Source organism: Camelus dromedarius, chromosome 4 (genome assembly GCF_036321535.1).
Source record: "Camelus dromedarius isolate mCamDro1 chromosome 4, mCamDro1.pat, whole genome shotgun sequence".
NCBI lineage: Eukaryota > Metazoa > Chordata > Mammalia > Artiodactyla > Camelidae > Camelus > Camelus dromedarius.
In genome coordinates, this window is record NC_087439.1 from 63,647,769 (window position 1) to 63,670,369 (window position 22,601).

Genomic DNA, 22,601 nt, shown 5'->3' on the forward strand with positions numbered 1-22,601 from the left:
GTGATTCAGTTGTACAGACATACAGATCTTTTCATATTCTTTTTCCATTATAGGCTATTGCAAGGTATGGAAAATCAGTTCCCTGTGCTATACAATAGGACCTTGTTTGTCTATTTTATATATAGTAGTTAGTATCTGTAAGTAATTGAAACCCCCAAAAATTCATGAAAAGTTAATCCACAGCAAACCAACACTTTACTTTAAGAATGCAGAATCCATGTAGTGAAATACGTACATCCATGCATAACTAAACCACAGCTTATACTATTTATTTTGAAAACCAAACAATTATTTTGCCTTGAACTAGATGTCATCTTAATCTAACCAACAGAAGATATAGCCCACCCTTTGGATTTCAGTCAAAAGGCTTTTGGTTATTGTAAGGCTTTACAATAGTCAAATGAGATAGTTCACAATAAAAGTAAGTGAATACTTCACTCTAGGGAAAAATGAATTTGAATTTATCACCTAATTAATCCGTAATTGCCATATTTGCAGTGCTGTTAGTTTGGAACGGGTCGCTCATGATACAAAGGCACAAAATGATAAAGTAGCTATAAATATTTAGTCAAGTTTTGTTATTGGCTCCTAACTGACATTCTAAATTGTCTATACCCAATACCTCATCCTCTCACACATTAGTGGAAATGGTTTAGTTTCAACATATTGTACATGACTGATACCCAATTATTGAAATGAAACTTTTGGAGTAGATAGTGATTAGAAAACTTACATATTGGTAACATTTAATATTTAAATAGCCACCAAATGTGAGGGTTTTAGGAGGGGATAACCATCATCTCAGATTTTAACTAGAAAGTTTTAGAGTGTTACCATTAAACTATTTTTTTTAATTTTATACCATATAGAATTACTTCAAAAAGAATTTGAACTGAAAAAGATGTTGTGATATTAGATCAATAATCTAAGAAAATAAAATCTACCATAAAAAGATATTTTCTCTAATTCTCCAAGGCAGATATTTTAAAAGAAGAAAAGAAATCAAAGCGTTTTTTGAAGTTTCACTAAAAATAAATTGAAGAGTCTTGGGATTTGAAGGACAAGGATGGGGAACATTCATGTAACTTAGCAACAAAATAAATACAATAGTTCTCCCAAAGTTTAAAAAATAAAGCTTCAGCCAAGAGTAAAATTTTATATAGAGACAAACAGGCACAGTCTTACTTAAAAAAGTAAAAATGGTTCTGCTGTGTCATCAAAAGAGTCATACTTTTCTGTTTTTTGTTTTTTTTTTTCTTTTTTTTGATGCTGCTGGAATATCTCTCACAAGAGAGAGGTTTCCTGAATGAGTCTGTCGTTGAACCCAGTGGAGGGCAAGGAGAGCCATCTGGCTGCAGTTTATCTTTTCCCCTAATGGAAAACTTACTCGTTAATGTACAGGGAAATGACTCTGATGCTGCTGGCACATAAAGAAACAGACTCTAGAATTTACTCTGCCAATAGGACTTTTAGCAGATGTTCCTTCATTTGTTAAGTTGACAGCTTGTTTGCTTACACCGCCTCGTGCTGCTGATGTTTTCGCAGTGAATTTCGGGAGTTTGAGAATGGCTCCATCTGTGTGGAGTGTGACCCCCAGTGTGAGAAGATGGACGACGGCGTCCTCACGTGCCATGGCCCGGTAAGCCTGAAGACATCTGTGCTTGTGTTGGCTTATTCAGTGTCAGGTGTGGATGTTCGTTGTGGGGTTGCCTTGTCGTTTGTCCATCCAGTCAGTAGGTATTTACAGCATGCTATAGGGAAACACATTTGACCTTCTCCCCTCAGGAGGCTATAGCTTAGCAGTAGAGATAAAATACTTAAAACTTCAGTTTCTTAAATATTTATGTCCCAGTTCATGCATCTAAAAAGAAGATATGGAATTGTCCTTGTAGAACTGCACTGAATTGAAAAGAGAGGTACACAAATAATTAAATTGAAGCAAAATAATTGATAAAATATAAATATGTATGAGTTGTTGTTAAGAACACAAATAAGAGAGAAACTAAATCTTTAAGATGGAAATTGGGGCACCAAGAGAGGCCAGAGAAAGGTGATGTTTGAGCTCTGCTTTGAAGAAGAACCTGGAATGAAGAAACATACAAAGACAAGTAAATGTGAAACTTTATGTTGTGTTTGAGGTATCTGTAGCACATTTATACCTGTGTTTGATCATTTGACTATGACGCACTTGTAAGGACAATTGAAAAAAGGAGGAAGACAAGCTTTCAGAAACTAAAATCTAAAGCTGTTTGATAAATACTATGGCAGAGGGAAAAAACGAGCTGTGAAAATCGAAGAAGGGGCTATGGATCAGGGAAATCTTTATGAATAAGTTGACATTTATATGGTTTGAATTTAGCCTTGTGGAGAAAATGGTAATTGTTTTTTAGACCTTCCTTTTGTTTCCATCATTCAGGCTTTTTCTTAGTAGTGAGGTCAGAATGAGTTTGTCATTCCAAAGTGTCATATTCATCCTTTAGACAAATTTCCAGTTTATTGTGTATGGGGTCATCTCTCAATAGGTAATTCAAGGATCAGCATTTGAGTGTAGCCAAGAGCTCAACAAAAGCTCACATTCACAAGAATTCATTTGGAATTTAAGTAGTTTTAATTTTTCTACCAGAGTGCTTATTCAGCAGTTAATTAGCTTAGGAAAAAAATATCACTGAGCCGTCCAAACTTCCATTAGGCCCCAGTGAGCCATTCTGGAACTTCATCTAAAGAAGGGCGTGGAAAACTTGGACAGTTCAGAGGACTACTGCAAGGATGAGTAAGCTTGGAAAAACAGACCTCTGAGAGAAAGAAGTGGTGTGATTTGGCCTGAAGAACCAAAGTCTAAAAGATAATTTAATATGTAATGGTCTTCAAGTAAGTATGCAAAGGGCATGTGCAGTGGTTTTCTTTTTCCACTAAGGACGGTAATGGAAAAATACAATTCGTCTGCAGCGTGAGAAATGTGCATTCCTTAAAGAATGTCATGAAACACAGGAAAGAGGAATTCTATAATGGGGAGTTAAAATAAGTTGAGCTATCTCTATAAGACTTCTCTAAAAACTAACATATCTGGGAACCATAACTCATTGAATGAAAAAAAAATCTCTTTCAGAGAGACTGAGATTTTGAAAACATACAATGACAACAACCAAGGGTTTGGCTGTCTGCGCCGAGCAAGGCAAGCTGCAAGAGCAGTCTCATGCTTTTTCAGTTCCTCATGCTGCCTCCTATGGTGTAGAATCATGGGAGTAAATAACCAGCCTATTAGTTTGTTTTAATTTCTATGGCTTTGCAGTCTATGTGTTCATTCCTTTGTTCCTCAAAGGAATTGAGAGAATTTATAAAAATATACATTAAAAAAAAACCCTAAAAATTCTTGTTCTTGGAATTTTCAAAATTATTTGATAACTAAGAAAGAAAAAGTAGGTTTTTAATCAACACATTTTGGTCCTGTAAGGACATCGTTGCTGGGCCATATGTTTAAAATCACAACCCAGGGCTAAAATTGTGAATGCACGTGTCTAGAGATTAGAGAAGGCAGTAAGTGTAACGTAGAAAAAGCCCAGTAAAGTCGAATCACTCTTCTGTGGAAGATTAGAGCATGAAATCAAAGAAACTTACTTGTCACTTGATCTGTAAGCCTTGAAATGCTAAGGCAGGTAAGAACATGTGTCTTTTAGGTTCTGGTATCTGAAAAACTGCCAGGATTGAGCTCAAACAATAGCTCAAACTCTGCTTCCTCTGAGGGGTTGCTTGTTTTCAGCCTTTACAATGTATGTTGGGTTCTTGCCTGTTTCTGGGTCTACATGCTGTTTATCAAAACTAGAGGCAGAGTTGGTTTTTTGTGCCATGTATATGTCACTTAAGATATCCAAGAGGTTCTGGAAACTTCTTCATGAGACTGACGTTGAGATAGATAGAGGAAGAAGTTATAAAGCTAGTTGAAATTACCACACCTAGTCTTATGATTTATTCTGTTGAAATCTCATTTTCTTGACCTCTCAATGTTTCCCTGATAATAATTGATAAATATCTATAGTTTCCAAACACTATTACATCTAAAGCATACTAGCACATTCTCCATTTAAAATACAAAGAAATTGAACCCATTATAATGATTAGAAAGTTATTCCAAAGTCAGCAAGTCAGTAAGATGCAGAGCTGGGAGCCAACTGTAGAAGTTCTGACTCTAAACTTCACACTCTTTTCATTTCACTTTTTTCCCCCCTAGGCAACAGTGTCTGTAATGTAATGAGGATAAAATGCTTTCTGGGAATAAAATCACAGTTCTATGTAAAATGGGATGGTATTATCCTATTTAAATGTGACAGACATCTGGGATAATCTTGAGATGGATAGATTTGAAATAAAGCAAGCCCCTGCTTTTATATTGTTATCTGTCTGCACTTGGTCTTTTTTTTTTTTTTAACTTTATCCTTTCTGACTCACTTTCCCTATTCCTGTATAGTCGTATCAAGAAAGATAAGGGAGAGAATGAAAGAAGAAAAGTAAAGGACATCAGACAAAGTCATAGGAGACCAAAATATAAGCCAAAAAGGCAGCTAGAGAAAGGAAGGGATATAAGAAGGGAACTGATTTTTTTGAGGGGGCTAGCTGATTTTTATAAAACCTAAAGTAGCTGTTAAAGTCAGGTTAATAAAGCTTGTATTGCCATAAACAATAACCCTCATACTGCAGTAGCTTACAGAAAAATGTTTAAACCTTTTTTCATGTAAAGTGCACTGCAGGTCTGGGAAACTTTCTAAGGCAGCCCTCCTCCCTGTGGTGGTCTGGAATTTCAGGATGCTTTGAATTTATGGCACCTCTACCTCTGCATGGGGTCCCCACATCATGGCAGTGAGGAAAGAGAAAGCTGGAGAGTTTAGAAATCAGTGTCTGAAGTCACTTCTACTTAATTTCATTGTCCAAAGCAACTCACACCTGCCCTCTCGGCATCTGTGGGGCTGGAAATGGGAGTGAACTGGGTACTTGTGAATAGTGGCTTTGTCTCTTATGGTGGCTACCAGAGTAAAGCATCAGTCGTCACTGAGGAAAAAAATGAAATGTTTCTACCAGGATTTAACATATCCTTTAGTTTTCTGTCTAGATTATTAAGTCCAAGGGTAGCTTAAAATCAGAGAAAGGAAGATTGTTGTCTCCACCTCTGTTTTTCTGTTATTATGTTTATCAGTTCATTCACTGCACCCAGGTTCTTAAAAGCTTTAGGAATATGATAGAAGAGCGAGCATTAGATACATATGTATTTCTTTAAATCTCTTTATTATGGAAATGAGATAGAAAATCAGTACATTTCATTTCCTTTGAGATTTGTCAGGACATCTTTTAGTTATGTCAGGACATTTGATTTGATATCATGATAATACAATCAAATAGATAAGAGATGCTTTAAAAAGAAGGAAGCACAAAACATTTGTTTCATTAACGTATACCTAAAGATTAAATGTGAATTTAATCTTAGTTTCATAAATTTTACATCTTCTGATTTTACCTGGACATTATTTTACATTAGAAGAATTTTATGGAAAAATAATTCCTAATTCTGACTATAACTGCCTAATTTCTCACAGTAAGTTTTATTCTTGTGTGCTGCAAGAAGACATCAGCATGTCTCTTGTACAATAAGTCACGCCACTGAGCATACTTGCACAGTAAATGATTCTGTGTAATAGACAGCATTACGTGCTTAAGTATCCATGAGCAGGTGTTAACATTGGAAGCATGTGAAGTATTCTTTTTTGGTAGGAAATTGAAATTGCCAGTAGCATACACTTCAGGTTGAATAGGGATTAGGTTTCACAGAATAATTTTTATGTGTGTGTGTGTATATATATGTGTATATATATTTATATATATATATACACATGCACACAAATATATTTATGAGATTTAGAAATACGAGATTTAGATATTTTTGAATATGTTTAGATAGATAGGTAGATAGGTAGATATCAACATCTCACCTCAATATAGTAAGATAGACAGGTGCTTGTTGAACCTCACCAGACTCAGGATTTCCAGAAACTTCTTCCTGATTATCCCTTCTTGTTTACACTACTACTCTGTGCCTTTATCTCTAAATTTTAAAATAGTATATTTCTTGATTTCCTGATGCTTTATATCACCACTTGCCATGTCTGGCTACTGTTGGATTAACATCTGTAGTGAGATGTAATGCCCGCCCATGAATAGACAGGTCCCCACACTCCCTGCATAATATCCAGCTCTGTATAATATTTGCTGCTCTTGTCTCCCAGATTCACATTGTTCATAATTGTAAACCTAATAATATTAAATATTTCCTTCTATACTTATTATATCTTATTTATCTAAATTATGTTCAGGATGAACTGTCATAATTGTTGGACCATGTGAACATAAACAAACTTAGGGGAGAAGGGAGTCAAGGCAAGAGAGTCCATGGAGTGGTCAAAGATGTGATGTTCAAAAAGGAGAACAAAAAGTAAATGTTGACGAGTAGTTTTAGTCATAATACTTAGTAATAAGTAAATTAAAATGGCTGAATGTGTAACTATATGGGCGTCTTTTAAGAAAATAGCATTTTTATCAAAATGTTCTTAATCTGATTTGAGAATGTATTACTTATCATTTCTCGCATGCTTAATATCGCCAGCACCAAATTCAAATCAGTTTTTCTGGTAAAATTCTTAGATGCTTAATATGAATATAAGACTTTTACTTTTGTCATGGCACTTAAATATATTTGCATATTATTGCCTATGAAAGTTCAACATATCACACAACTATTGTACATTATAAACATAAATATATGAAGTGAATTAGTTTTATTTAGGTTTATCATACTGATACATCATCTTCATTTTTGAGTAAGTTTCTCCATATAAATTTCTTTTGTTTGTATCTACTTTTATTATTATGGAGGTTTTGATATTTGTCCATCATAATATGGCTTTATTGTGCTCTCAGTATTGTACTATGATTTACTAAAATCCATATTAATAGACATGATATGATTTTTAGCATTATCACAAGCTGATTTGAAATAGAGAGTGACTTGGAAATTAACTTTTATTTGCCTAAACTGCCTGATTCCTGATAATTCAACTATGGAAATTTTTTAAATTCATTGTTCAAATAGTCATGGTACTAGCAGGAAAGTTTACATCTCACGTTTATATGAAATTCGTGTAATTCTTAATTCATATCATTTCCTTCTCTTCACTATTTAGTAAGAATATTCACATATTCCCAGTGATTGTGATGAAACACCCCTAGGAAAAATGTATTGTTACCAAATGTCGTTGCACTGTCATTTTGCCAGGAATAAATGACAGAAAAAAAAATACTGAAGTCCTTCTGAAAAAGTTATTGGATAATTTTGCTGATGGAAAAACTACAATAGCAGCAACTCCATTTGTGCTTCTGAAAATGCTCTCCAGCTCTCTGGAGGAGGGCTGGCCACCGCTGCGGTCTGAGTAACTAAGCCACACGAGCACCTTCCAGAGGCAATGGCACCCATTTTTCTTTGTCCATTTTGTTTTGTTTTTCACACTTTAGGGACCTGACAACTGCACAAAGTGCTCCCATTTTAAGGATGGCCCAAACTGTGTGGAAAAATGTCCAGATGGCTTACAGGGGGCAAACAGTTTCATCTTCAAGTATGCTGATCAGGATCGGGAATGCCATCCGTGCCACCCAAACTGCACCCAAGGGTAAGCATCCGTCTTGGCCAGAGATGCAACTGTGTATGGATCGCTAATCAAAAGGTGCACACATGTATCTTTATCCTTGGCACAGCCTACTAAATATATCCTTATGCAAAATTTGTCTCATCTTTACATAATTTGTTGATTTTTTAAAAGAAATCCTTTCTACCAGAATGTTTTATGGAATCAGATATATAGTCTCTACAACATTTCTGTTTAACATTTCTCTATAACTATTCTATTGACATCTTCGTAAATGTAGTATCAGGTATACTTTGTATGGAGTATAGAAATTCTTCCAAATTTTACTAGAAATTAAAGATATCAAAAAAGACAAGTAATCATACTTTTGAGATCCATGATTAATAATTCTTTGATAAAGGTTTTCTGTTTCTATTTATTTGTTGTTACAACCAGCTTAAAGTGAGAATCTTTCTTTGATATATACTGCCTTCTATGACTCTTTCAGCTAAATATAAACAGAAGCAGTGATGGTTTAAAAAAAAAGAACCTAGTGATATGTATATTAATAAAATTACAAGTATATTCTGTGAAAGTGATTTTACTACAGGTTAACCTATAACCAATATAGGACAATTGATGAGTACACATTTTTCTATTTTTCAAAAGGATGCATTGTAAAATGAATAATAATTAGATTACTTTTGATATTGATAATGGTTGAATAACAGAGACATATTACAGAAAGAAGAAAAGCACTGAACTATAAAAGAAATATCACTTCATCTAATAAATCCCAGCTATTTCTTTAAAAGACAGCAAATCTATTTAAATAAGGACTTTTACTTTTCTTTCCTCTAGAAAGTGAATAAATTCAGAACTGAGAGCAGTTTCGCATACTTGATCCTCACCTGTCCAAAAAAAGTCTTCTCCATTGTGAATGTCCATCACATGTGCACACACACGTACAAACACACACACTTGTTGCTGAGGATCACCTTGGGTACTTTCGATCCTGCAGGGAAGAATGAGATTCCACAAAGAGATTTTCTGCCAGATTAAGAGCTAGCTGTTAGGGCATATTGAAGAAGTTAAGCAAGCAACATCATTTTCTACCAAGAGGACATCAATTTGCAGATGCTGCTACAATTTCCTGCAGGTCAAGGAATCAGCTTAAGTCACTCTGTGAAGTGGCAGATCCTCCAAAGGTAAAGTAATATTCTGCCATTCAAATTCAAGTTCAGCTTGGAAGAGCTAAGGCCACCTCGTTGGTTGACACAGAGCACATAGTTTGAGGATACTGAAATAGTCACATAGACACTTTGCTTCAAGGAAACTAGAAAGGATAAACAGCTTCCCTGGCGAGTTTTGGGCACACTTAGGTTAAGAGTATTTCATGAATATCCTGGTACCGCTGGAGCAGTGGGGGAGTCAGCAATAGAAAGAAAAAACTTTGCTAGAATAATCATCCGCAAGAGGGTTTTATTGTTTTGCAGCTAAAATTAAACCAGTAAATTATTCAATATAATGTTTATGTCAACAGCTGTTGCCATTCAAAATGGGACCTTTTGCTGTTTTTGCAAATCTAATTACAACAAAGCCATTAGGGAAATGAAAGTGAGATCACAGAGCCACAGTCTGGATGTGTGGCTGGTGTGTCTTCCTCCCAGCGCTTTTAAATCATGATTATACAATAAAGGAGATGATACATAGTGAGGGAAAATAGAAGTAAAGACAATGAAGAGATCAATTTACCACAGACACGAAAGTTGAATGTCAGTCAAGAGGGAGAATGAAGGGGTAATAGGAAACACATCTGACCAGATCGTTTGGGAACCCTAGTGAATAGGCAGCTGTCTTTACATTCACTGCTGCAGAATGATGGTGAGACAGAATTTTAATATTGAGCTCTCTGGCATCTTCCAAGGTAAACGGATTCTGTAATGACTGACTTAGTCCTGACAGATTGTCTTTGTTCTCATAACTTCCTGTCATCCTTTTTTGAATAGTCTCCCTATCATACAGGTTCACTCATTTCATAAGAGTTCTGTGATCTCAGCCCCAGAACAGAATTTAGGAATTTGGAATTTCTCAATTCCTAAGTCTTCCTTTTTACACTACTGTGGTGCAGCAAAGTGCTCTGAGATCCCGTTAATGAAGCAGTGAGGTGTTCTGTGCAGCCAGTTCCTTCTTTTCAAGTTGAGCATGTAGAGAGAGACTCTTTCCCTAGAAAGATCACAGGGGCAGTAAAGATGATGGGACGAGTGACTGTTTTTATTCCTAAGCACGGTGACCTATCAGTAAGAGCTCACCAGGCCAACTCTACTTTGGAAAACAGCTTTTCTTTTATATGCCAATATTATGTCAGCTAGATGATTCAAGAACCAGGTTAATGGAAATAGTCTTTCAAAATCACATTTTTCAGAAGGAAAGTTCTTACTCTGAATGCTATTTAATGATTTTCTGAAAATAAAATTATCTGTGTAATACCTTAAAAGCATTTTACTATCTAAAAGTACATTAAATGTACTGGCTCTAACAAGTTCTTCAGATATTTTTAAAATAGATGTTCCATTTAGCACCTATGAGGAGATTCTCACTAACATTCCTAGAGGAAAAAAATAATAATAACATTATCTCTTCTTGCCTTGGCTAGAGGACTTTTAGTTTAGTAGCCTTTCTCATTTCATTCATTCTTCAACTTTGTTATATTGAACCCCTACGGTGTATCAAATATAGCGATAGCCACAGTACACATCTGTTTATGCATCTGTCTCCTTCATTAAATTGTGAGCTCATTAATAGGAAAAGTATCTAATTCATCTATTTTCTCCCCTCAGCTCCTAGAACAATAGGAACATTTAGTAGGCATGCGACCCAGAATTTTGTTTTTAATGGATGAATGGAGGTCTTTCATTATTCACACTTTCCCCTCAAGTTGAATTGTACTTTCAAATATTTTTATCGTTCAGGTTATAATAAAGACAGAGATTACAAACTAACCATAGCTTTCAGATTATCACTTGGAAATAAAAAGTAGACAGTCAGTTTTACAAATACAGTTTTACTGTATTTTTAAAAAGCATTTTGAAGAATATATAATAGGAAGCTAGAAAAAATAAGTTCCTTAGAATAGAATAAAAGAAAACTATGTAAGAGATTTTGGAAACTTTTATAGTGATTAATTTTTTTATTTTTAGAAATGGCTTTGATTATGGATTCTGGAACCAATTCCATGCTATATGCTTTATATTTTTAATTTTTATTTCTTATTTGCTTTTTCTGAAAGATTTTTTTACAATATATTTCACATATTTCTGTGCATTAAAATTTTTCTGGGTCACTCAAAGCCAATCCTCAAAAGAAAAACAACTTTTTACCTAGTAGGAATGTTACAACAGACATTGATGAAATGGGGAAATAGTGACTTAATTATTATTATACATAGTTGTATTAGTTTATGAATGTTAGAGATTTTTAAAGGAAAAATGGGTGATCTGGCCTTATACATGAGGACCTTATTACTTCATTACATAGTGATTTTAACTTCAGCTATTTTTTCAGTTTTACAAATTAGAATTTGGAAAAAAATATCACCAGCAGAATTAGATAGGAATATAATCATAGCTGTACAAGGAATCTTCTTGACAATGCAGCAGAGCTATATGTCTTTAATGAGAGAAAAGGGAATGAAATGCAATTCAAGTTTGTTGGAAGATGGAAGAAATAATATTTCTATAATCAAAATCAGGATTCTGTGTAGTTAAATAATTTCACTTAAATGTTCATTTCAGTGGATTCTTCAGTTGCATGGGTCTTGATGTATTCATTTCCTTGAGGAGTATTTATTTGTTATTGTTTGAGTTAAATATTATGGCAGTTTAAAAACCTGTTTGTATTTGCCTGTTATGGCACTGCTCTTTTAAAAACAAGTGTCAAGATAAACTACAGTATGGTAAAACCAGTTAATTTGCTTTTTAAATGAATTCATGTTTAAAGATAAGTATGTTTTAAGGACAGTCACAACCAAGGAAGGAAATAATGTGATTATGTAAAGTATCCATGAGAATAGCATTAAAGTATGTTAACTCATTTTCTGCTAAAATCAATCTTTAATGAGTATTAAGCATCAGGTTATTATATTATATTGAATAGCTCATATTTCCTTTTTGATTGATTTTGTTTTTTACTTAAACCTAAACCCTTTTAGAAGAAATCATATACATGAAGCCAATTATAGCCATTAAAATATCAAGTTATTCATCAAGACCTATTATTCATGAATGATGCAAATGAATTTAAAGTATTAGAAGTGAGCAGTATGTGTTTGGAATTCCTTCTATGGAAATTTCTGTTTCCACAGAAACAGAGTACAATTTCCTTTACTGTGGATGTTTCTTTTCATTTCACTTGTGTGGTATTTGCAGTTCATTTCTGGGTATCCATCAAGTCATAATCTTCTCACTAGCTTTACGTTGATGATGTTCTGAAGTTGTCCTATAGCTATCATTAAGAATTTGGCACAATCAGTATCTGTTTTACTGTCTTTTTTTAAATGACTAATTTTTTCCCCTTGTATTTTTAAAATCTGGATCTTCTGCAGGTGCATAGGCTCAAGTATTGAAGACTGCATCGGCCTGATGGATAGGTACTTGGTGTGCTTTCTTCCCATGTCCTTCCTCCGCGGCTCCATGTGTGAGCACTGGTGCATGTGTGTGCATGTCACTCTGAATGGAGAATGATGTTTTCTGTTCTGTAATTGCCTGCAGGTGTAGCGGTCCCACTAGTCATGACTGCATTTACTACCTTTGGACGGGCCATTCCACTTTACCACAACATGCTAGGTAACATCTACCATGTTTCCATTTTGTCACTCAAATCCTTTCCCAATTATCATGGATCAAAAGTACTAACCAGTTGGGTGAAATTTATAATAGGTTAAATCAGAGAGTTATGAAAGAAGCATATGACACTTTGCTTTTCAAACCATAGTTCCCACCTCTTCTTCCTTTGTTCATTACGATTTTAGAATCCAAATTAGTAATATAATTGATTTTTAATTTTGTACAATTTAAACAGAATTTTAAATTATTAATCTAGAACTTTAATAGAATCTTTTTGTTCTTAAGTGTGTAGATGAATGCAAAAAGAAATATTTTTAAGAGAATAATTTGCAAAAGTTGATCTATTTTTGCAAGGTGTTTGTTATTTGATTCAGTTTCTGATTTTACATTATTTTGAGCTGGTTGGTATCATCTCTAGGCATCAGAACTATTATAGACTAAAGGCAATGTAGAAAATATTTTGTACAGATAGAAGTATCAGTTAGAAGTATAAAACAAAATATTTCACTCATGTTTATACAGAAATCTATACATGAATGTTTGTAGTGGCTTTAAAAATCATCAGCACCTGGAAATTACTCAAATGTCTTTTAATTGTGGTATATCCATACATTGTAACATTACTCAGCAATAGAAAAGAACAAACTGCTGACATACACAAAATATGGATGGATCTCGAAAGCATTAAGCCAAATGAAAGAAGCTAGACTTAAGAGAATGCATACTGTAGGATTCCATTTATATAATATTCTGGAAAAGGCAGAACTAGGAAGACAGAAAGTCAATCAGTGTTGCCAGAAACTGGGGAGTGGGGGATGAGGTTGACTACAAAAGGCATGAGGGAATTTGGGGGAGATGATGGGACTGTTCTATATCTTGATACTGGTGATGGTTGCACAAATGTATAGGCTTATCAAAAATGGTAGTTCAGTACCTTAAAAAGAATGGACTTTATATATGTATATAAATTATACCTCCATGAATTTGACTTTTAAAACATACCAGATTTAGGAAAATAGTAACTTTACAATGTTATCTAGAAATAGTGTTAGCTTTCTTTATGAAACAAATTGTCTCTTTAAGAAGGGAGAAAGTAATGCTAAATTACAATTAGCAGAGTAACCATTTTGGATAAAGCATTGCCTTTTAATGTAAACTTTTGATTGAAATATGACATAGATAGGGTAAAAGTGTATAAAACATAAGTGTAAAAGATCAATGAGTTTCTCCTGATGAAATATTTGTGTAATCATCAGCCGAATCAAGGAACAGAATAATATCAGAACCAGAAATTGCTTCCTGTGCCCTATTCCGAGGTTAACCACTGCCCTGAGTGCTAACCACATAAGTCAACTGGTCTGTTTCTGCACTTTATATAAATTGAATCATACACTATGTACTCTTTACCTCTGGCTTCTTAGGCTAAATATTATATTTATAGGATTCATCTATGTCACTTAAGTTAGTTGTCATTTTTTTCATTTATATAGTATTTTGCCTTTAAATGATTTTAAAAACATCAAATGAGTGATATGTCTTATTAGTAAATTATTTTTAATGAAGTAAACAGAGAAATTAAATTCTAAAAATAAGGATATGGTAGAGTGAAGTGATTTATACAACAGTGGCACTTTGGCATTTGGGCACAGTTAAGACCAGTTAGTACAGCTGTTTAGAGCAAGGCCTAATTATGTGGAAAAGAAAAATCAATGAGAGAATGAGAGAGAGAGAGAGAGAGAGAGAGAGAGGGCACCTAAGGACCAAACCAGTTTATAAGCCAGTGTCCAGTGTAGACTGTTCCTGTATGCATGGAATAATTTTTCCCCCCGAGACTTTGGTCGAGTCACCGCACTGTCACTCTGAAGTGTGTTTTCACTTTTGCTTTGATGATTTTCTTATAATCACTGCAGCCAATTAACAAGAGGCAATGTAGGATGGTGGTTAAGTGTGCCATCTTTGGAATCAGATTTTCTGAGTTCAAAGTGAGGTTCTACCATTTCTTAGACGTGTGACCTACGGTAAGTTTCTTTAAATTTCACTTCCTTTATTATAAAATAGGAATATTAATATCATTCATAAATTGACTGTGAAGATTGAATGAGTCCATAAAACAGTGCCTGGTTTAGACAAATCACTCAATAGATGTGATTATTTATTATTTCTCTAGACATTAACTATGTTAAATGTTGGGGATGGAGGAACATACCCCTCCAGGAGGAGGGAAATCTCTCAGAGGTACCTGGGGAACTTTGATGTGCACTTCTGTCCCTTGGGTAGGTCCCTGGAGGGAGGGCATTTCTTTCTTCATCTTAAGAATCACTGTCATAATGAGGGCCACTGGTACCAAGGGCAGTAGGTCGTAGGCAGAGGTATCTGCAGAGACCAAGAAAGTGCTAAAAGCATGGCGATAGGTTACATTTGTGGTTTTCAATGCTAGTAATTGAGGTTATACAACTCAAAATCAAGGCATATCTTACTATATATTTCGTATTTCCAACATTTAAACAAAAGTAGTTTAGGAATTTTCAATCCTTTTGCTTGCCTAGATTCCCAAGCTATTCCTTATAATCTCAGACTAATACACCTAATTCAAATTAGCTCTGTCATAAATAGGTGACCATGCCCAGTAGCAGCATATGGGAAATACAGTTCAGCCCATAACTCCTATTAACCTGTAGGCCTTTATGCAGGTGAAGAGCAGAGGTTCTTGAATGTGAAAGCCTGGCTTCAAGTACTGACTTTACAATATCTTTTTCAATCTGTAAAATGAGGACAATAATGGTCATGTTTAACATGGGAATTCTTATACCTCACAAAACTGGTGTGAGGATTAAATGAGATAATGCAAAGGAGCTGTTACCTAGTATGTATTCACTAGTAGTAGTGATGGCTTTAGTTGAAACACTGGCAAAATAATCTTTTACAAAATCTCATGAGGTGATGTTCTATTAATATTTTATATATCAATAGGGCATTAATCCAGTAGTCCAATGGCTATGTAATTGACACATCAAAAATTTTCATGTTTTAGGTAAATTTCATATCACACTTCTAAATATAATACTTTCAAAGAATTAGAGTAGGCAGCTAATTGTTCCTTTTAGAAAACTCTGGATATCCTTAATTAATACCTGTTTTGAACTTAAGTTTAAATCAGTGTGACTCTGTTCTTCAATTGTATTGACTTGGTAGAATTAATTGACTTGTCAGAGCCTGTATATAAGGCAGTTTGAAATTTGCATGAAAAATTTAACTTGAACACTTTGGAAAAGAATTTATGACCCATGGGACATTTTGACATAGACTGGATAAGAGGTAAAAGTAACAAGTACCTCCTTTTTCAGATCTTTAATATTGCAGTAAATGCTTACCTCTCTGAAACAGGGTGGGTATATATTTAATTGAAAGCCGGGGACTAGTCTAATAATATTTCAGGCAATTTTCCATTTTTAAATTCCAAGATACTTCTTTAATCTTCTGTCTTGATTGGTTAAAGTAAATCTCAACAAAACGTGATAGAAAATAATTGTTCTAAGTTTTGTAAACCATGTTTTAACTGGGAGATTATCCAAAAGCCACATTTTCTTTTAGTCACAGAAAGTCACATTGAGCATGCCAGTGTGGCCATTTCCAGATACTTAGAGTTCATACTCCCTACTGCACCATTATGCTGTACTCTGCTTCCTAAACCAGCAGGAAAAGAGATTGAAGATTTAAATGAAAACAGGTGACATGTTTCCAATCTTGATCGACTTTCACCCTGTAAGCAGCGTTGTTCTTCCCTGAGCCTACAATTTGTGAATTGGTTTTCCACACGCCACTTACCTCACAGGCTGCTACTGGAATTTCTTCCAGGAAGATTGGGTAGGACAGAATAAAATTTTTTTTTAATCTGTGGTCTCCTGGAATATGCTGCTTATAATGAAAGTAATGCTTGGTATTTTGAAACTTCTCCATACTTCTTTTATCTGAAACAAATTCCTTAAATATAGCATTTACCTTTAATGTTCTTCCGTTTCCATCAAGAATCTTATGAAGAAATATGCTCAGAAAAGTTGTTTTATTATTATTCTTTTTTATATGCTATTTAGTTTAGCTTGCACATAAGCTGTTTTCAAATAGGTTCTGACAGAACAGTGTATTAGATTCTATTCTATTTAATTTCTTTGTCAAATAAATATCCAAAGCTTTTTTAAAATCTTAGTTTCTTTCTCCATTACAGCTTAAAGTTGTTAATCTCAACAAGCAAAGATTCCATTGGCAAAGCATTTTTTTTTTTGGGTTAGTTAGCTATCTAAAATGTAAATGTTTTTTGAATTTGTGACAGAAATTATAAAAAACTATGAGATATATGTGTTCAAGCATTTCTGTCTGGCTATTTGCTCCAACTCAGTTATTCTAGGTGCTTCACAATATGAAATAAGGTGATTGAACTTAGTTTTAACTCCCTAAATCTCATATGGGCAGATACTTGAACCGTTTTATATTCCTGTCGCATTTTAATGCCTGTGTCACGCTTTTATGTTACGATATAGTGGCTATTACCTGAGAGGTCACATAACCGTTTATCCTTTAGCAGTGTGACCCATGTGTGATCTATGAGAGAGATAATGTGGTGTTCTTGGCACCACTGTCACAAAAGGCACAATCTTTTTTCTTTGTTTTGCCCTCAAGGAACTTAGTTTGTAACTTACGTCCAAATCAAATGGTCAAAATCGCCTGTAGATAGTTACTTTAGTTGAGTGGCAGTTGGGTTATTATCCCTAAGTCCAATAAATAAAAGTACACAGGCTTTTTATTATAAGCCTATCCTCAGTCCACCATGTTCTGTATATTAGATTTACTTTTGAATTATAGAGAGTTTGAAGAGGTGAAGGAGAGTATGTGAATTTCTTCTTTTCCAGATGATTTGTGTCCCCCACTTCCCAGTACTCATAAAATACCAAAATTATCAAAGAATTATAAGGCAAGAGTGAAAAATCTCAGATCAGTTGTTGATAATTCCTGTCCATACAGTTCAAGTGGTTATTTTAAACAAAAGTATTTAGTGGCACAATGTTTCATGAGTGGCTTTGTTAATTATATCAGAATGCCCCCACATTGTTACAAAGCTTTTACAGATCCTAGAAACATTAATATTAAACTTGAACCCACTGACTGTAAAAATGTGACCAGAAGTCATACTTTTGGTTGAGAGTCAGAAGAGAGTTTAAGAGCAATGACTTTAGAACTGTAATAGAAATTCTAAAGATGGCATTATTGAACTGGGGAGATGTTTATTTTTACTAGATAAGGGTCAGAGCAAAAATTCAGTGGGTCAAGGGGAATCATTATGAATACTTTTTCACTCTTTCCTGTCAGCATCTTTCCATGGTATAGAAATTATGATGTTTAGAATTATTAATTTCTGATTTGGAATAATGTCAGGGCTGCTTATAATCAATAATCTCAAAATATCTTAAGTTTCATTAAAATTCACTACTGACAATCCAGTGTGTTACTAAAAATGGAAGCAAAAAAGTGAAACATATTCCTGAAGCCTTGGCTTCTTTTTTTAGACAGGTATTTACAGTTTTAAAAGTACTTTGCATGTGTTATTCCATGATTTGATCCCTGGCATTAGTTTCTTATAGAGTACAATTTAGAGGTGTAAGTGTGTCATCAGCATTACTCAGGATTTTTAATTGGGATATCGGTAGATTAGAATATTAAATTTCATTTCATAGTATTTTATTTCTAACTCATATCTTTCAGATTAAGAGCTGTCTAAATTGCAACCAACTGAAAATGTAAACCCATTCAAACATTTCTGTAGACGACACATATAGAGATGCTTTGACAATGGGCAAAGGAAATGAAACAGTAGCAAATATGGCAAAATGAACAAGGAATTCCTAATAAACAGGAATCACCTCATACTTTCAAAGGACTAAGATATAACTATGTTAAACAAGTTATATATGTAGAATAGAATCCTGGGGGCCATACTGCAGTTCCACCTACCTTACCTAGCATGGTGACTTAAGCATATAGCACTTCCAATGGTATCTCTCTTATTCCTTCTTGTCCTACAAGAAAGGAACTTTGTTTCCTGTGTCCTATGCAACTTTGCTATATCAGAACACCTTAAAATCTGTGAGAAGTGATTTATTCAAATGATTTATTCCTTGATTGCCTGAAAAAGAGCCAGAAGCAAACAATCAGGTAGTTTCTTAGAACTAAAACCAGGGTTCTTTGTACATTTATTTTCAATAAGGTGAGACCTCAATGTACACGTTGGCTCCAGGTGTTCAATACTCCATTTGTGAGCAGTAGCTCTCAGTATGATTAGAATCAAACTGGTCCAATGTTAACCCAAATTTACAGCTGGTGAGTCTTCCTCAAGAGTGCTCTAGACCTGCTCTGTCCAGTATGGTAACTACTGGCCACATGTGGTCATCGAGCCCTTTAAATACAGTTAACACAAACTGAGGTGTGCTGTAATTGTAAAATGTACACTGGATTTTAAAGGTATATGAAAAAAGGCATGTAAAACATGTCATTAAAATATATCATTAAACATGCCATATTAATTACATGTAGAAATGATACTAATTTTGAACATATTGGGCTAAATACAATTTTATTATAATTAATTTCATCTTTAAAAAATATGTCTACTAGAATATGTTAAATAACACATTGGCTAATATGTTGAATAGCACATCTGCTCACATTAGATGTCTGTTGGACAGCACTCTCTAGAGCTGTCATCAAACTTTGAATACTTTTATCAGTGAAAACCTTTCATCACACACTCATCTATGGGATTACATAAACAGAATTTATGATAGATATTTTAAGTGATGAAATAAAAATTTAATATAAACAGAAACTAATTTTTTTTCTTACTTCCTCACTTTGAAGGTCACAGATTTTGATCCTAAAATGTGATCTCTAGGTGAAGATAGTAGGGATTTTTTTTCCTATGAATACTTTGGTAACAGTTTTACACACAGTAAGAATGGTGGACGAAATGTTTTTGCATGTTCCCAGAAGAGTGTTTATTTTATCATCTTCAATAGGTTACAGATGGGATGAGTCAGACAGAGCTAAGGAGAAACATCTGTTTGTCTGAATCCATTGATATACCTATATGTTTATATGTGCCGCAGATCTTACAGACTTCTACAAGAGAAGACTAAAAGATGATCATTTGAGTCTGCATTTAGTATTCATAGTATTGTCTACTTTCTAAATTGAAAATTACTCAAATATTTGGATTTATATTGCACAGACTCTCTTAGAATTGCATTTTGCAGCCAATATTTCTATTAAAATATTATTTCAATTTTTACGTATAATGAATGAACAACACTTAAGCAGAAACCTTTCTTAGGTACAGATCAAAATTTCTGTTTTTACACAGGAAAACAGTCAAACTTATTCCCCCATATAACTTAGGCATACATTGGATTAGATCCTAAGTATCTTTACTTTTTTTTTTTTTTTTAATATTTCTTGTTTAACTAAAGGAATCTAATTAACTGGGACCTCCTTCTGTGATGTGGTGGTTACATAAAATGATGTGTAGATATTAACTCAAATTGCTCTCTTCATGCTTTTTTTCTTATTACCTCAGCACATTACCTAACTAATCATTCTTTCATAAACATACAATTATTTTTATACCATGTATGTAGGCAGGAACTAATTAACAGAGAGCACTTTGATTTACCAACGAAATTCCTCACAGTGATTTCATTCTTTGCTGCCATCCCTCTTCAAACCAAAAGTCATATAATTTCATTTTAGTAATTTCACAGTAACTCGTAACTAGTGAGTGAATGATAAAGAAAAGGAAACCCACCTCGAATAAATTCTGAATGCTTTCAGCCATTGCAATTTTTATGGCATTCTGTTTCTCTGCCCAGAGTAAGGCATTCCATATGCTTGAGTCATTTATGGAATAATTATAGTTGCTATTTAATAGATTAAAAACAAAACAGCAATAACAAAAACCTCTTATCGTAAAAATTTTATTTGTCGAAGGAAAACAAATCTTTCTTTTTTAAATGAAAAATGCAAAATCTATTTCCAAAGCTGTTTTTTTCTTGAACCCCTGGATCCCAAATCCTAGAGTTCAAATCCCAAGTTCATATCCCAGAGTAAATGCCACCATTGTTCTATGCACCAAGAAAGAAAAGGATCAGTGGAAAAATCAAAACACTGCTTCTTATTTCTTTCTCAGAATAGTGTTGCTTTTTCCAAAATCTTCTCAGATTTAGAGCTTATTTTTGCCATTGTTTAAAAAAAAATTCTAGTATATATCTATTAGGTATTACATTATCATATTTAATGTTCATGATATGAAATAGTTACCACCATTATCATTTAACAGATGAGGGTAGCTTCAGAGTAATTAAGCAATTTATAAAAAATCACTTAGGTAGTAAGTGGAAGAGCAAAGAGTTGAGCTCAAATGTGTCTGATTGATTGTATAGATCACATTTCTTTCTTTCTACTAGGCTGGTTCCCAAGAGGAAGAACAGTTAAGAGCTATTCCTGTGATGAAGTTGACTGACTGTGTTATAGTCTACTGAAATGATTTCACCCACTGTCTTTCCCTTAGTCCTAACTTTTACCTACATAGCCTTCCTCCAATGTGTAAGATTTTATAATGCTTGTCCTAACATAGCATATTTTAGTCTAATAATACACCTGGCACTGCTTGGTCAAAACAGAGCAATACTTCCCATCACCTAAGCATATACTCCCTCTAACAGTAGCATAATATAAATATATTTTTACTTTTTCATATACTAATGCATCAGTGACTAATCCAAGACATTTATGAATAAACTGTAGGTGAAGTTTTTTTTTTTTTTAATCTTTTCTAAAGTGCCAATTCTTTATAAACTCTGGACGGATTTGGTAAAACTACTATGGTTCCGTATGAGAACCACTTCCATCAGACCTGACGTTAATGCTGCTTATCAAAGGTAGAAATAAGAATCCAGACTTCACAGACACTCAGCAATAAAATAACAGGCAATACAGTGCTGAGCTTCAGCAGGCTTTTTCTTTAGGCTTCGCTCCCTAGTTTATGCTGTAAGATTTGTGGGATGCAGCAAAGTTGATTGAAAATAGTAATGAGTACAGAACATAGGGTATGAATCCTAGGTTGTGTATCACTTGGTTCTGTTCGGTAAGCTGAAAAAGGATTTCTGCTAAGAAAACAACTTCCCACTGTTGATACAATCAAACATACCATATTTTATTTGTTTTTGAAATGATGAAACAAAAAATCTTACTCCTCTATGTTTGCTACTGAACAATATCCAGCCAGTAAATATTCATTATATTTGCTATATGTCAAGCACCAAGAAGAGAATAAAGAAAAAAATTAACACTATCCCTAATATTATAAAATTTACAGTGTAGTGGAAGAGATAAAACATTCCATATTATTTTATAATTATTTATTTGCCGTTTTATTTACTATGAGGAAAATTGTAGGTAGATTGGATGGTGTTGGGATGGTAAGGAAAAGGAAAATATAACAGATAACACCTGGCTTTTTGATCTGAGTAACTGGGTGAGAGGTGATGTCAAACACTGAGGTGAAGGCTCAGAAGGAAGTGGAACAAATTCTATAGGGAAAATAAAAAATTTTGTCGTGGCCATCATAAGCTTGAGATGATTACCTGCTATGTGAGTGAAGATTTTGCATGGGCAGATAGTTACAACATTCTGGAGCTCAAGAGAGGAGTCTTGGTCATTAGTTGTATTTAAATCCGTAACATTGGCGGGAAGTCTACAGGCGGGAAGTGCAGATGGAAAAGAAGATTTAGGAATGATCCTTAAGATATTCCATTATTTAAGGGGCAGAAAGTGGAGAAGGATGTAGTATAACGAAGGAAATTAAGACAGGAAAATTGACGGTAAGAGAAAAACCAGGAAAAAAATGAGTTCTGGAAGCCAAGTGAAGAAAGTTGCTAGGGGGAGGGGAGCGCGGCTAATGCTGATAGGGAAGAAGCAGTGGTCATCTTATTTGACAAGACAGAGGTTACTGGGGAATCCTGAAATGACAGGAACAGTTTCCATTGGAGTGGTG

At 34.2% G+C, this 22,601-nt stretch overlaps 1 protein-coding gene across 4 annotated transcripts in view; it reads left to right on the top strand.

The window, feature by feature from the left end:
* Window positions 1-22,601, top strand: part of ERBB4 (erb-b2 receptor tyrosine kinase 4) — a 984,076-nt gene that overhangs the window by 735,592 nt on the left and 225,883 nt on the right. For 2 of the 4 annotated variants that reach the window (XM_031451836.2, XM_031451838.2), the window contains exons 14-16: window positions 1,546-1,639; window positions 7,552-7,706; window positions 12,265-12,309. In XM_031451836.2, the coding sequence (XP_031307696.1) occupies window positions 1,546-1,639; window positions 7,552-7,706; window positions 12,265-12,309 (294 nt within the window). Of the gene's footprint in view, window positions 1-1,545; window positions 1,640-7,551; window positions 7,707-12,264; window positions 12,310-12,430; window positions 12,506-22,601 lie in introns of all 4 variants that reach the window. The other 2 variants (XM_010992478.3, XM_031451837.2) reach the window with 1 other exon arrangement.